Consider the following 16434-nt stretch of genomic DNA (forward strand, 5'->3'; position numbering starts at 1 on the left):
ACATGACTGTCAGGACCAGCTTTTCTTCAGGATCCGTCCCTGCACTCCTCTGAACCCAATAAGAACATAAGAACATAAGAAGTAGGAGCAGGAGTAGGCCATACGGCCCCTCGGGCCTGCTCCGCCATTCAATAGGATCATGGCTGATCCGAATCTAGACTCACGTCCACTTCCCTGCCCTCTCCCGGTAACCCCTAATTCCCTTATCTGCTAGGAAACTGTCTATCTCCATTTTAAATTTATTTAATGTTGCAGCTTCCACAGCTCTCTGGGGTAGCAAATTCCATAGATTTACTACCCTCTGAGTGAAGAAGTTTCTCCTCATCTTAGTTTTGAAAGGGCAGCCCCTTATTCTAAGATTATGCCCCCTAGTTCTAGTCTCAACCATCAGTGGAAACATCCTCACCGCATCCACCTGATCAAGCCCCCTCACAATCTTATATGTTTCGATAAGATCGCCTCTCATTCTTCTGAACTCCAATGAGTAGAGTCCCAACCTACTCAACCTTTCCTCATACGTCAACCCCCTCATCTCCGGAATAAACCGAGTGAACCTTCTCTGAACCGCCTCGAGAGCAAGTATATCTTTTCTTAAATATGGAAACCAAAACTGCACGCAGTATTCCAGGTGTGGCCTCACCAATACCCTGTATAACTGAAGCAAGATTTCCCTGTTTTTATACTCCATCCCCCTTGCAATAAAAGCCAAGATTCCAATGGCCTTCCTGATCACCTGCTGCACCTGCATACTAACTTTTTGTGTTTCATGCACCAGGACCCCCAGATCCCTTTGTATTGTAGCACTTTGCAATTTCTCTCCATTTAGATAATAACTTGCTCTTTGATTTTTTCTGCCAAAGTGCATAACCTCACACTTTCCAACATTTTATTGCATCTGCCAAATCTCTGCCCACTCACTTAGCCTGTCTATGTCCTTTTGCAGGTTTCTTATGTCCTCCTCACTCACTGCTTTCCCTCCCATCTCTGTATCGTCGGCAAACTTGGATATGTTGCACTCGGTCCCTTCCTCCAAATCATTAATATAGATTGTAAAGAGTTGGGGTCCCAGCACTGACCCCTGCGGAACACCACTGGTTACTGATTGCCAGCCCGAGAACGAACCATTTATCCCAACTCTTTGTTTTCTGTTAGATAGCCAATCTTCCACCATGCCAGTATATTACCCCCAATCCCGTGATTTTTTATCTTGATCAGTAATCTTTTGTGTGGAACCTTGTCAAATGCCTTTTGGAATTCCAAATGCACCACATCCACTGGTTCCCCTTTATCCACCCTGTATGTTACGTCCTCAAAGAATTTGAGCAAATTTGTCAAACATGACTTCCCCTTCATAAAACCATGCTGACTCTGTCCTATTAAATTATGTTTATCCAAATGCTCTGTTACTGTTTCCTTAATAATGGACTCCAACATTTTGCCAACCACAGATGTTAGGCTAACTGGTCTATAGTTTCCGGCTTTTTGTCTACTTCCCTTCTTAAATAAGGGTGTTACATTAGCAGTTTTCCTATCTGCCGGGACCTTTCCTGAGTCCAGGGAGTTTTGGAAAATAATCACCAATGCATCCACAATCCCTACCGCCACTTCTCTCAAGACCCTAGGCCTGGGGGATTTATCCATTATTTTACCAAGTACCATCTCCTTAGTGATTTTAATCGTGTTTAGCTCCTCCCCCTCCATTGCCCCCTGTTTGTCCAGTGTTGGGATATTTTTAGTGTCCTCTACTGTAAAGACTGATACAAAATATTTGTTCAGTGTCTTTGCCATCTCCATGTTCCCCACCACTAGTTTCCCGGTCCTATCCTCTAAGGGACCAACGTTCACTTTAGCCACCCTTTTTCTTTTTATATAGCTGTAGAAACTCTTGCTATCTGTTTTTATATTTTTTGCTAGTTTACTTTCATAATCTATCTTCCCTTTCTTAATTAATCTTTTAGTTATTGTTTGCTGGCTTTTAAATGCTTCCCAATCTTCTATCCTCCCACTAGATTTGGCTACTTTATATGCCCTTGTTTTCAGTCGGATACTATCCTTAATTATTTTACTAAGCCATGGATGGCTGTCTTTTCTTTTACTCCCCTTTTTCCTCAGTGGAATATATTTACCTTGAAAGATGTGAAATATCTCCTTGAATGTAGACCACTGCTCTTGTACCGTCTTACACTTTAATCTGTTTTCCCAGTCCACTTTAGTCAATTCTACTCTCATACCTTCATAGTCTCCTTTACTTAAGCTCAGTACGCTGGTTTGAGATCCAACTCTCTCACCCTCAAACTGAATTTGGAATTCAACCATATTATGGTCACTCATTCCAAGGGGATCCTTTACTATGACATTTTTTATTAATCCTGTCTCATTACACAGGACCAGATCTAAGATTGCCTGCCCCCTGGTTGGTTCAGTTACATACTGCTCAAGGAACCCATCCCTAATACACTCTATGAACTCTTCCTCAAGGCTGCCATGCCCAATTTGATTAGTCCAGTCAGTATGAAAGTTAAAATCCCCCATGATTATAGCTGTTCCCTTATTATAAGCCCCAACTATTTCCTGATTTATACACCGACCAACAGAGTTGCAACTGTTAGGAGGCCTATAGACTACGCCCACTAGTGACTTTTTCCCCTTATTATTCATTATCTCCACCCAAATTGTTTCACTATCCTGATCCTTTGACCCAATATCATTTCTGACTATTGCAGTGATTCCATCCTTGATTAACATTGCAACCCCACCTCCCTTTCCTTCCTGTCTGTCCTTCCTAATTGTCAAATACCCTTGTATGTTTAGTTCCCAGTCATGATCATCTTGCAGCCATGTTTCCGTAATGGCCACCAGATCATACCCATGTGTAGTTATTTGTACCGTCAACTCGTCTATTTTGTTACGAATGCTGTGTGCATTCAGATAAAGAGCTTTCAAATATGTTTTCTGACAATTTATTCCTGCTTTTACCCCCTTTACTACTTTACCATTATACATTCTGTCCCTTCCTGACATGCTCTGGTTTTTAATTCCCCCACTGCTACCTTGCTCTATTGCCTTCTCCGCTGTCATTTTTATTTTTCGCTCTCTTAAAACCTCCCCCCCACTAATTATTTTAAAGCCCTCTCTACAGCCCTAGTTATTCGATTCGCCAGGACTCTAGTCCCAGCACTGGCCAAGTGAAGTCCGTCCCAATGGAACAGCTCTCTCCTGTCCCAGTACTGATGCCAGTGTCCCAAGAAGCAAAACCCATTTCTCTCACACCAGTCTTTGAGCCACGCATTTAACTCTCTAATTTTATTTACTTTAGCCAAATTTGCACGTGGCTCAGGTAGTAATCCAGAGATTATTACCCTTGTGGTTCTGCTTTTAAATTTGGCCCCTAGCTGCTCAAACTCCCTCAGCAGAACCTCTTTCCTTGTCCTATCTATGTCGTTGGTACCAACATGGACCACGACAACTGGATCCTCCCCCTCCCACTCCAAGTTTCTCTCCAGCCCAGAGGAGATGTCCTTAACCCTGGCACCGGGCAGGCAACACAGCTTTCGGGACTCTCGCTCTCGGCTGCAAAGAACCCTATCTATCCCCCTAACGATACTATCCCCTACCACTACAACATTTCTTTTAACTCCCCCCACTTGAATGGCCCCCCGCTCCATGGTGCTGTGGCCAGGTTGCTCATCCTCCCTGCAGTCCCCGTTCCCATCCTCACAGGGATGGAGAGCCTCAAACCTGTTGGACAAGAGCAAGGGCTGCGGCTCCTCCAACACTACCTCCTGGATCCCTGTACCTGCCTCACATCTAGTCACACCATCCTGACCCTGGCCACGGACTATATCTGAATTAATTAATCTAATTGGTGTGACTACTTCCTGGAACACAGAGTCCAGGTAACTCTCCCCCTCCCTGATGTGTCTCAGCGTTTGAAGCTCGGACTCCAGCTCATCAACACGGAGCCGGAATTCCTCAAGCAGCCAACACTTACTGCAAATGTGATCACCGTGATCATCAATGGTGTCCACCAGCTCCCACATATTGCAGCAGCAACACATCACCTGATCTCCCATTCTATGTAATTAATTAAATGTATTAATATTATTTTTAAATACCCACTGCCCCAATTCTAGATGATGAATATCGCACCTTAGAAACTATAAACCAGAGTTTAAGCTTAAAAAGAGACAAATACTTACCAACCAATCACTTACCTGCTTTCTGGTGACATCGCACTTCGATCTCTTTTTACCTCTCTCCTTCCCTCTGTGTTCCGAGTTTGGAGACTGGTAGGCCTTACCTGGTCTCTGGAGCCTTTTGTAGCCCCGCTCTGCCGCTGAAACACCCGCCGACGCTCTGAGGCCTTACCTGGGTCTCGGGAGCCTTTTGTATCCCCGCTCTGCCGCTGAAACACCCGCCGACGCTCTGAGGCCTTACCTGGGTCTCAGGAGCCTTTTGTAGCCCCGCTCTGCCGCTGAAACACCCGCCGACGCTCTGAGGCCTTACCTGGGTCTCGGGAGCCTTTTGTAGCCCCACTCTGCCGCTGAAACACCCGACCTCCTCAACCCTGTTTCTGACTCCGAGATACGCCCACAAGTCACAGCAAACGTCACTCAAATCTCTATGGACCTGATGAGCACCAAACGCTTCGAGCGTTTCTCCAAATGGAACACTCTCATAAAGACAGTAGCATGCCTAACCCACATAGCTCATACCTTCTCCCAGCCTACATAAAAGAGTAGCTGCCATGGGTGGCACATCTGTTGTAAGAGTCCCTCTGAAGAGGAGCTCAAGAGAGCCAAAATCCTTGTGAAGAAGAGCGTCCAACACGAGTGTTACTCAGAAGAGTTGAAGTGCATAGTAGCAGAACACAACCTACCCTCTCACAGCAGTCTACGGAAGCTGCAACCTATCGTCGACATCGACGGACTTCTCAGAGTTGGGGGACGCATAGCGCAGTCTCAACTAGGAACAAATGAAACCAACCCCATCTTCGTTCCAGGTCATCATCACCTGGCTACTCTGCTTGTGTGTCATCATCATGAGGCTGTGAAGCACCAGGGCAGACATTTCACTGAATGTTCCATCAGAGCAGACGGACTCTGGCTGGTTGGAGCTAAGAGATGTAGCAGCGGCACGCTTTTCGAATGTGTCACCTGCAAGAAACTCCGTGGGAAGACAGAGCACCAACAGATGGCAGATCTGCCAGCCAAGCGGCTACAAGTAGCACCACCTTTCACCTACGTAGGTGTGGACGTCTTCGGGCCATGGGACATGGTCTAACGCCGCACCAGAGGAGGACACGCCAATAGCAAAAGGTGGGTGGTGATATTCTCATGTATGTCCACAAGAGCTGTACACATCAAAGTTATTGAAACAATGAATGCCTCCAACTTCATAAACGCTCTGAGAAGGTTTTTCTCAATCATAGGCCCGGCAAAGCAGATACGCTCGGATTGCGGCACAAGCTTTGTCGGCGTTTGCAGAGAGCTGAAGATGGATGGATCAAGTTCCAGCTCAGAGAGTGTGGAGAAGTATCTCCAAGAGCAGAAATATACCTGGGTATTCAAACCACCTCACTCATCCCACATGGGTGGCGCATGGGAGTGCATGATCGGCATTGCCTGCCGCATCCTCGACTGCATGCTTCTCCAAGGTAGATCATCGTGCCTCACACATGAAGTCTTGACCACACTGATGGCTGAGATCACCGCCGTGATGAATGAAAGGCCCCTCATCCCAATATCTTCAGACCCGGAATCGCCCCTCATCCTCACTCCGGTTATGCTTTTGACCCAGAAGACAGGTGTTTCCCCTTGTCCTCCAGGGGAGTTTGGGAAAAGAGAACTCTTCAAGCAAGAATGGAAACGGGTTCAGAGTCTAGCAGACATGTTTTGGGGCAGGTGGCGGCGGGAGTACCTCAACAAACTGCAGAGCCGACACAAGTGGCAGGACAAGAGGCCAGATCTCAAAGGAGGAGATGTTGTCTCGATAAAGGACAGTCAAGCAAAAAGGAATGAATGGCCTATGGCTATCATCGTGAAGTCCCTTCCCAGCCAGGACGGGAGAGTGAGAAAGGTGGACTTGAGAGTCGTCAAAGAAGGAACAGCAAAGGTCTTCTCTCGGCCTGTCTCTGAGGTGGTCCTTCTTTTGTCGCCTGAGGATGCCAGTGACAAGTAGAGTTAGGCTTATGTGGGGTTGTTAACGACCCCAGACGGGGAGTGTTCTGGCCTTGTTAGATGTAGGTAGTGCCCCTAGTGGAAGTTATTGTATAGCAGTGTGTTATTTGACCTTCTTCCTGTCTGCACCGGAATAGTATTCAAGGAATTGTTTTCTCAGTTGTGAACAAGGTCCAAGTGTGGCAGCTTGTTTTCTATCCTCCTCCATCCTTCCTTAGATGCTAGGCAAGACGCAATGTCTGTGAGTATCCTTGTTTGGTAACATAACAACAACCTTGCCGGTATAGTATTTTGACAATACTTTGTCAATAAGAAGTTTATTAGCTGCTAGCTACTGAGGGTTAGCTTCAGTGCTATTTACTTATACAGTTACCTACTTATCTGTGTTAAGCAGTCTATTCTGTTTTCATAAACATGTTTTTGCATCTTATGTAACATCTAATGTATAGTACTTACCTCTGTGTACAAAACATACTTTGTCTTTGTTTACAGTTTCACACTTTTATTCAAGTAAAGCTTGAAAACAGCACCCTGCTTCTCGAGGAGTTATTTGAATGAGTGTTTAGCTGACTGAATAGATGGATAGGAGTTACATCTAGTGAGACCAGTACAGGTATTATGGAATGAGACTGGACAATGGACCATGGGTATTATGGGATGTGTCTGGACCATGGAGCATTGGTATTATGGGATGGGACCGGACCATGGAGCAAGGTTAATATTGGATGCGTCTTGACCATGGGAAATGGGTATTATGGGATGTGTCTGGACCATGGGTATTATGGGATGCGTCTTGACCATGGATATTATGGGATGCGTCTTGACCATGGAATATGGGTATTATGGGATGTGTCTGGACCATGCACTATGCGTATTATGGGATGAGACTGGACCATGGAATATGGGTATTATGGGATGTGTTTGGACCATGGAGCATTTGTATTATGGGATGTGTCTGGACCATGGACCATGGGTCTTATGGGATGGGTCTGGACCATGGACCCAGGTATTATGGGATGTGTCTGGGACATGGGTATTATGGGATGTGTCTGGAGCATGGGTATTTCAGGATGTGTCTGGGACTATGGATATTATGGGATTTATCTGGGCCATTGACCATGGGTATTATGGGATGTGTCTGGGACATGGACTATGAGTATTATGGGATGTGTCTGGACCATGGGTATTATGGGATGTGTCTGAAGCATGGGTATTATGGGATGTGTCTGGACCATGGGTTTTCTGGGATGTGTCTGGACCATGGGTATTATGGGATGAGTCTGGACCATGGACCAAGGGTATTATGGGATGTGTCTGGACCATGGCGCATGGGTATTATGGGATGTGTCTGGACCATGGAGCATGGGTATTATGGGATGTGTCTGGACCATGGGTATTATGGGATGTGTCTGGACCATGGGTATTATGGGATGTGTCTGGACCATTGGTATTATGGGATGTGTCTGGACCATGGACCTTTGTTATTATGGGATGTGTCGGGGCCATGGGTATTATGGGATGTGTCTGGACCATGGGTATTATGGGATGTGTCTGGACCATGGACCTTGGTTATTATGGGATGTGTCTGCACTATGGGTATTATGGGATGTGTCTGGACCATGGACTATGGGTTTTATGGGATGTGTTTGGACCTTAGAGCATGGGTATTATGGGATGTGTCTGGACCATGGGTATTATGGGATGTGTCTAGACCATGGACCATGTGCAGAATGGGATTAAAAGGGAAATTAAAGAAGCATGCAATAAGGGCACAGCAGTCATCGTGGGTGACTTTAATCTACATATAGATTGGGCTAACCAAATTAGTAACAATACTGTGGAGGAGGAATTCCTGGAGTGTTTACGGGATGGTTTCCTGGACCAATATGTCGAGGAACCAACCAGAGATCAGGCAATCTTAGACTGGATATTATGTAACAAGAAAGGATTAATTAGCAATCTTGTTGTACGAGGCCCCTTGGGCCGGAGTGATCATAAAACGATCGAATTCTTCATTAAGATGGAGAATGAAATAGTTGACTCAGAAACTAGTGTCCTCAATTTAAATAAAGGAAACTACGATGGTCTGAGAACGAGTTGGGTAGGATTGATTGGGGAATGGCACTCAAAGGGTTGATGGTGGATAGGCAATGGCAAACATTCAAAGACCGCATGGATGAACTACAGAAGTTGTTCATCCCAGTTTGGCATAAAAATAAAACAAAAAAGGTGACTCAACCATGGCTAACAAGGGAAATTAGGGATAGCATAAGATCCAAGGAGAGGACATACAAATTGGCCAGAAAAAGCAATAATCCTGAGGATTGGGAGCAGTTTAGGATTCAACAAAGGAGGACAAAGGGATTAATTAAGAAAGGGAAAATAGAATATGAGAGTAAGCTTGCTGGGAACATAAAAACTGACTGTAAAAGCTTTTATAGATATGTGAAGAGAAAAAGATTGGTGAAGTCAAGCGTAGGTTCCTTGCAGTCAGAATCGGGGGAATTTATAATGGGAAACAAAGAAATGGCAGACCAACTAAATACATATTTTGGTTCTGTCTTCACAAAGGAGGACACAAATAACCTCCCAGAAATGCCGGGGAACATAGGGTCTGATGAAAGGGTGGAACTGAAAGAAATCAGTATTTGTAGGGAAATGGTGTTAGGAAAATTGATGGGACTGAAGGCCGATAAATCCCCAGGGCCTTATAATCTACATCCCAGGGTACTTAAGGAAGTGGCCCGAGAAAAATAGATGCATTGCTGGTCATCTTCTAGAACTCGATGGACTCTGGAACAGTACCAATGGATTGGAGGGTAGCTAATGTTACCCCACTATTCAAAAAAGGTGGCAGAGAAAAAGCGGGGAATCGGTAGTGGGGAAAATGCTAGAGTCCATTATAAAAGATGTAATAGCAGTGACAGGATCGGTCAAAGTCAACATGGATTTACAAAAGGTAAATCATGCTTGACTAATCTACTGGAATTTTTTGAGGATGTAACTGGTAAAATAGATAAGGGAGAACCAGTGGATGTGGTGTATTTGGACTTTCAGAAGGCTTTCGATAAGGTCCCGCATAAGAGATTAGCGTGCAAAATTAAGGCACATGGGATTGGGGGCAAGGTATTGACTTGGATAGAGAACTGGTTGGCGGACAGAAAGCAAAGAGTTGGAGTAAACGGGTCGTTTTCCGAGTGGCAGGCAGTGACTAGTGGGGTACCGCAAGGATCGGTCCTAGGACCCCAGCTGTTCACAATATATATTAATGATCTGGACGAGGGAATTGGATGTAATATCTCCAAATTTGCAGATGACACAAAGCTGGGTGGGAGGGTATGCTGTGAGGAGGAGGTTTGAAACTCCAGTACGATTTGGACAGGTTGGGTGATTGGGCAGAAACATGGCAAATGCACTATAATGTGGATAAATGTGAGGTTATCCACTTTGGTGGCAAAAACAGGAAGGCAGATTATTATTTGAATGGCAATAGATTGGGAGAAGGGGAAGTGCAAAGAGACCTGGGTGTTCTTGTGCACCATTCGCTGAAGGTAAGCATGCAGGTGCAGCAGGCGGTTAAGAAGGCAAATGGAATGTTGGCCTTCGTAGCAAGAGTGTTCGAGTACAGGAACAAGGATGGCTTGCTACAGTTGTACGGGGCCTTGGTGAGACCGCACCTTGAGTATTGTGTGCAGTTTTGGTCGCCTTATCTGAGGAAGGACGTTCTTGCCATGGCAGGAGTGCAGCGAAGATTCACCAGGCTGATACCTGGGATGGCAGGAATAACGTATGAGGAGAGATTGTGTCGGTTGGGCTTATACTCACTGGAGTTTAGAAGATTGAGAGGGGATCTCATCGAAACCTATAAAATTATGTCAGATGCTGGAAGGATGTTCCCAATGGTCGGGGAGTCCAGAACCAGGGGTCATCGTCTAAGGATAAGGAGTAGGCCATTTAGGACTGAAATTAGGAGGAATTTCTTCACCCAGAGAGTGGTGAACCTGTGGAATTCTCTGCCACAGAGGGCGGTGGAGGCCAGTTCATTAAATATATTCAAGAAAGAGTTGGATATATTTCTTAAGGCTAAAGGGATCAAGGGATATGGGGAGAAGGCAGGGACAGGGTACTGAATTTGCATGATCAGCCATGATCTCATTGAATGGCGGAGCAGGCTCGAAGGGCCGAATGGCCTACTCCTGCTGCTATCTTCTATGTTTCTATGTTTCTATGTGCCTGGACCATGGAGCATGGTTAATATTGAATGTTTCTTAACCATGGACTAGTGTTATTGTGGGATGTGTCTGGGCCATGGGCCATTGGTATTATGGGATAAGTATGGACCATGGAGCATGGGTATTATGGGATGTGTGTGGACCATGGACCATGGGTATTATGGGATTTGTCTTGACTATTGTGTATGGGTATTATGGGGTGTGTCTGGACTATGGAGCATGGGTATTATGGATATGTCTGGACCATGGCTATTACGGGATGTGTCTGGGCCATGGACCATGGGTATTATGGGATGTGTCTGGACCTTGGACCATGGGTATTATGGGATGTGTCTGGGCCATGGACTATGGGTATTATGGGATGTGTCTGTGCCATGGACAATGGGTATTATGGGATGTGTCTAGGCCATGGACTATGGGCATTATGGGATGTGTCTGGGCCATGGACTATGGGTATTATGGGATGTGTCTGGGCCATGGACTATGGGTATTATGGGATGTGTCTGTGCCATGGACAATGGGTATTATGGGATGTGTCTGTGCCATAGACCATGGGTATTATGGGATGAGGCTGGACCATGGACTATGGGTTTTATGGGATGTGTCTGGACCATGGGTTTTATGGGATGTGTCTGGACCATGGACCATGGGTATTATGGGATGAGTCTGGACCATGGACTATGGGTTTTATGGGATGTGTCTGGACCTTGGAGCATGGGTATTATGGGATGAGTCTGGACCATGGACTATGGGTTTTATGGGATGTGTCTGGACCTTGGAGCATGGGTATTATGCGATGTGTCTGGACCATGGACCATGGGTATTTTGGGATGTGTCTGGACCATGGGTATTATTGGTTTTGTGTGGAGCATGGAGCATGGGTATTATTAAGGAGACAGTAACGGGACATTTGGATAAACATAATTTAATAGGACAAACTCAGCATGGTTTCATGAAGGGGAGGTCATGTTTGATAAATTTGCTTGAGTTCTTTGAGGAAGTAACATGCAGGGTGGATAAAGGGGAACCAATGGACGTAGTGTATTTAGACTTCCAAAAAGGCATTTGACCAGGTGCCACACAAAAGATTATTGCTCAAGATAAAAAATCATGGGATTGGGGGTAATATTCTGGCGTGGGTGGAGGATTGGCTCTCTAACAGAAAGCACAGAGTTGGGATAAATGGTTCATTCTCAGACTGGCAATCAGTAACTAGTGGTGTTCCACAGGGGTCAGTGCTGGGTCCCCAACTCTTTACAATCTATATTAACGATTTGGAGGAGGGGACCGAGGGTAACATATCAAAGTTTGCAGATGATACAAAGATGGGAGGGAAAGTAGTGAGTGAGGATGACATAATAAACCTGCAAAGGGACATAGACAGGCTAAGTAAGTGGGCAAAGATTTGGCAGATGGAATACAATACTGGAAAGTGTGAGGTTATGCACTTTGGCAGGAAAAATCATAGAGCAAGTTATTATCTTAATGGCAAGAAACTGGAAAGTACTGTAGTACAAAAGGATCTGGGGTCCTGGTGCACGAAACTCAAAAAGTTAGTATGCAGGTGCAGCAAGTGATCAAGAAGGCCAATGGAATTTTGGCTTTTATTGCTAGGGGGATAGAATATAAAAACAGGGAGGTATTGCTGCAGTTGTATAAGGTATTGGTGAGACCGCACCTGGAATACTGCATACAGTTTTGGTGTCCATACTTAAGTAAAGACATACTTGCGCTCGAGTCAGTACAAAGAAGGTTCACTCGGTTAATTCCGGGGATGAGGGGGTGGACATATGATGAGAGGTTCAGTAGATTGGGACTCTACTCATTAGAGTTCAGAAGAATGAGAGGCGATCTTATTGAAACATATAAGATTGTGAAGGGGCTTGATCGGGTGGATGTGGTGAGGATGTTCCCAATGATGGGTGAAACTAGAACTAGGGGGCATAATCTTAGAATAAGGGGCTGCTCCTTCAAAACTGAGATGAGGAGAAACTTCTTCACTCAGAGGGTGGTAGGTTTGTGGAATTTGCTGCCCCAGAAAGCTGTGGAAGCTACATCATTAAATAAATTTAAAACAGAAATAGTTTCCTAGAAGTAAAGGGAATTAAGGGTTATGGGGAGCGGGCAGGAAATTGGACATGAGTCTAGGTTCGGAATGGTCGTGGCCCTGTGGGTAGTGGAGTGGGCCCAGGGGCCGTGTAACCTGGTTTTGCTCCAACTTCTTGTGTTCTAATTCTGTTAGATTTCAGGAGATGGTTTTATTCCTGTTCCTGGCTGGGGTAGAGATCGCCTTTACAGAAGGTAAGTACTGTAGAAAATATAGGGACAGAGTGATCTCCTGGACGAGTTTCGATCGCCTAGATGGGTCGGAGAGGAATTTCCCAGATTTTTTCTCCCAAATTGGCCATTGGGTTTTTTATCTGGTTTCTCGCCTCTCCCGGGAGATCACATGGGTTCGGGTGGGATGGAGAGTGATAGTAGATTTGAGGTTAGGATCAGATCAGCTATGATCTTATTGAATGGTGGAGCAGGCTCGAGGGGCCGATTGGCCTACTCCTGCTCCTATTTCTTATGTTCTTATGTTCTTATGGTATGTGTCTGGACCATGGAGCATGGGCATTATGGGATGTGTCTGAACCATGGAGCATGGCTATTATGGGATGTGTCTGGATGAAGGACCATGGTTATTATGGGATGTGTCTGGACCATGGAGCATGGGTATTATGGGATGTGTCTGGGACATGGGCATTATGGGATATGTCTGGACCCTGGACCATGGGCATTATGGGACATGTCTGGACCCTGGACCATGGGCATTATGGGATATGTCTGGACCCTGGACATTATGGGATATGTCTGGACCCTGGACCATTTGTATTATGGGATGTGTCTGGACCATGGACCATGGGTATTATGAGATGTGTCTGGACCTTGGAGCATGGGTTTTATGGGATGTGTCTGGGACATGGACCATGGGTATTATGGGATGTGTCTGGACCATGGAGCATGGGTATTATGGGATGTGTCTGGACCCTGGACCATGGGTATTATGGGATGTGTCTGGACCATGGAGCATGGGTATTATGGGATGTGTCTGGACCCTGGACCATGGGTATTATGGAATGTGTCTGGACCATGGAGCATGAGTATTATGGGATGTGTCTGGACCATGCACCATGGGTATTATGGGATGTGTCTGGACCATGGACCATGGGTATTATGGGATGTGTCTGGACCATGGACAATGGGTATTATGGGATGTGTCTGGACCATGGACCATGGGTATTATGGGATGTGTCTGGACCATGGACCATGGGTATTATGGGATGTGTCTGGACCATGGAGCATGGGTATTATGGGATGTGTCTGGACCCTGGACCATGGGTATTATGGGATGTGTCTGGGCCATGGCCCATGGGTATTATGGGATGTGTCTGGACCATGGACCATGGGTATTATGGGATGTGTCTGGACCATGGAGCATGGGTATTATGGGATGTGTCTGGACCCTGGACCATGGGTATTATGGGATGTGTCTGGACCCTGGACCATGGGTATTATGGGATGTGTCTGGGCCATGGCCCATGGGTATTATGGGATGTGTCTGGACCATGGACCATGGGTATTATGGGATGTGTCTGGACCATGGACCATGGGTATTATGGGATGTGTCTGGGCCATGGCCCATGGGTATTAGGGAATATGTCTGGACCATGTACTATGGTTATTATGGGATGTGTCTGGACCATGGAACATGGGTATTATGGGGTTTGTAGATCGGTAGATTGGGTTGGACCGTGTCACTCACAGTGACTCACCAAGTGCTACTCTTGCAGCTGAGGCATTGTAATTGATCCAGAAGGAGACCCAGGGCAGGATGGGGATGAGGATTGACGGCATGTAGGTCTGCAGAATAAAATATCCAATGTTCCTCTTGATTCGAAAACTGAGTGACAGGAGAGGGTATGAACCTTTCAGGAAATCACATAAAGTAGTGGGACGTAAATGCACTTATACCAAGGCGCAATCAATGAGCAGTTTTGAACATGTTAGATTCCCAGTGCACTTATAATATCTCTGGTATGGGTTACATACAGAGTAAAGCTCCCTTTACACTGTCCCATCAAACAATCCCAGGGCAGGTACAGCATGGCGTAGATACAGAGTAAAGGGTGTTCTACACTGTCCCCATCATACACTCCCACGGCAGGTACAGCATGCGTTACATACAGAGTAAAGCTCCCTCTACACTGTCCCATCAAACAATCCAAGGGCAGATAGAGTATGGATTAGATAGAGATTAAAGCTCCCTCTACACTGTCCCATCAAACACTTCCAGGGTAGGTACAGCACGGGTTAGATACAGAGTAAATCTCCCTCTGCAATCTCCCATCAAACACTGCCAGGGTAGGTACAGCATGGGTTAGATACAGAGTGAAGCTCCTCTACACTGTCCCCATCACCCACTCCCAGGGCAGGTACAGCACAGGTTAGATAGAGATTAAAGCTGGCTCTACACTATCTCATCAAACACTCCCAGGGCAGATACAGCATGGGTTAGATACAGAGTAAAGCTCCCTCTACAGTGTCCCATCAAACACTCCCAGGGCAGGAACAGCATGGGTTAGATACAGAGTAAAGCTCCCTCTACACTGTCACATCAAACACTCCCAGGGCAGGTACAGCAAGGGTTAGATACAGGGAAAAGCTCCCTCTGCACTGACCCATCAAACAAGCCCAAGACAGGTACAGCACATGTTAGATACATTTTAAAGCTCCCTCTACACTGTCCCATCAAACACTCCCAGGGTAGGCAGAGCATGGGTTAGATACAGAGTAAAACTCCCTTTACACTGTCCCATCAAACACTCCCAGGCTAGATACAGCATAGGTTAGATACAGAGAAAAGCTCCCTGTACAATGTCCCCATCATACTCTCCCAGAGCAGGTACAGCAAGGTTTAGATATGGAGAAAAGAACGATCTACACTGTCCCATCAACCACTCCCAGGGCAGGTACGGCACGGGTTAGATACATAGTAAAGCTTCCTATACACTGTCCCATCAAACACTCCCAGGGGAGGTACAGCATGTGTTCGATACAGAGTAAAGCTCCCTCTACGCTGTCACATCTAACACTCCTAGGGCTGGTATAGCACGGTTAAGATACTGTGTAAAGATCCCTCTACACTGTCCCTTCAAACACTCCCAGGGCATGCACAGCATGGTTTAGATACAGAGCAAAGAACCCTACACACTGTCCCATCAAACACTCCCAGGGAAGGTACAGTATGGGTTTGATACAGAGTGAAGCTCCCTCTATCCTTGTGAAGGAATAGCCATGATTCAGAGAAATACACGACACTATGAACAGATTTCTAATATTATTAATAAACGACATACTGGCCTAGAAATTCAGTTGGCGCCGCGCCAGGGCTTTAGCGCCGGAAAGTTAGCGCCGGCGCTAAGTCCCCCTGCGCGCGCCAAAAATTCAGTAGCGCCGCGCCCAAACGGCTGCCGGCGCTACTGAAGGGTGTTTGCGCCTGAAAACTGGCGCTATTCCGGCGCTGCGGCGCCCGATGCGGTGCGGCAGGCTCGGGAAGTGCAGGCCTCCTCCTTCAGTTAAGGAGGAGCTGCCTGCACCCGCCCGCTGGCCGGTAAAATCGCCACAAAGCATCTGTTCCGCTGGGGGGGGGGGGGTGGGGGAGTCCGGGGAGGGAGGTGCGGGCAGGCGGCCGGCGGGAAAGCGGCCGGCCGCCGCTCCACCTTTATGCGCCGGCGCAAAGTCGTGTAAGACTCTGTTGCCAGAGTCTTAGTTGCGGCTGCCACGGGCGAGGCGGCCGCAACTGAATTTCGGCGCTGGGGCCCGTCGGCATGGCAACCGGGACGCTGCGCACACCGATGACGTCATCGGTGCCGGCGCAGCGCTACCGGTCTACCGCCGATTCCAGGGCCCCAGGGAATTTTTAAACTGGCCATAACTCCGGCGCTAGGCCCTCCAGCGCCCCAAATGGGGCGCTAGGC

The 16434-nt window shown here is 46.7% G+C and overlaps 1 protein-coding gene across 1 annotated transcript in view; it reads right to left on the minus strand.

Annotated features, from left to right (window-relative positions):
- The window catches only part of LOC147124871 (gamma-aminobutyric acid receptor subunit beta-4-like), a 559637-nt gene that overhangs the window by 49436 nt on the left and 493767 nt on the right, over positions 1 to 16434 (minus strand). Inside the window, exon 9 of the mRNA XM_085986885.1 lies at positions 14230 to 14382. Coding sequence (XP_085843011.1) covers positions 14230 to 14382 — 153 coding nt within the window. The remainder of the gene's footprint in view (positions 1 to 14229; positions 14383 to 16434) is intronic.

This window comes from Somniosus microcephalus, chromosome 1 (genome assembly GCF_052327205.1).
Source record: "Somniosus microcephalus isolate GS21.2 chromosome 1, FLI_Smic_1.0, whole genome shotgun sequence".
Classification (NCBI taxonomy): Eukaryota; Metazoa; Chordata; class Chondrichthyes; order Squaliformes; family Somniosidae; genus Somniosus; species Somniosus microcephalus.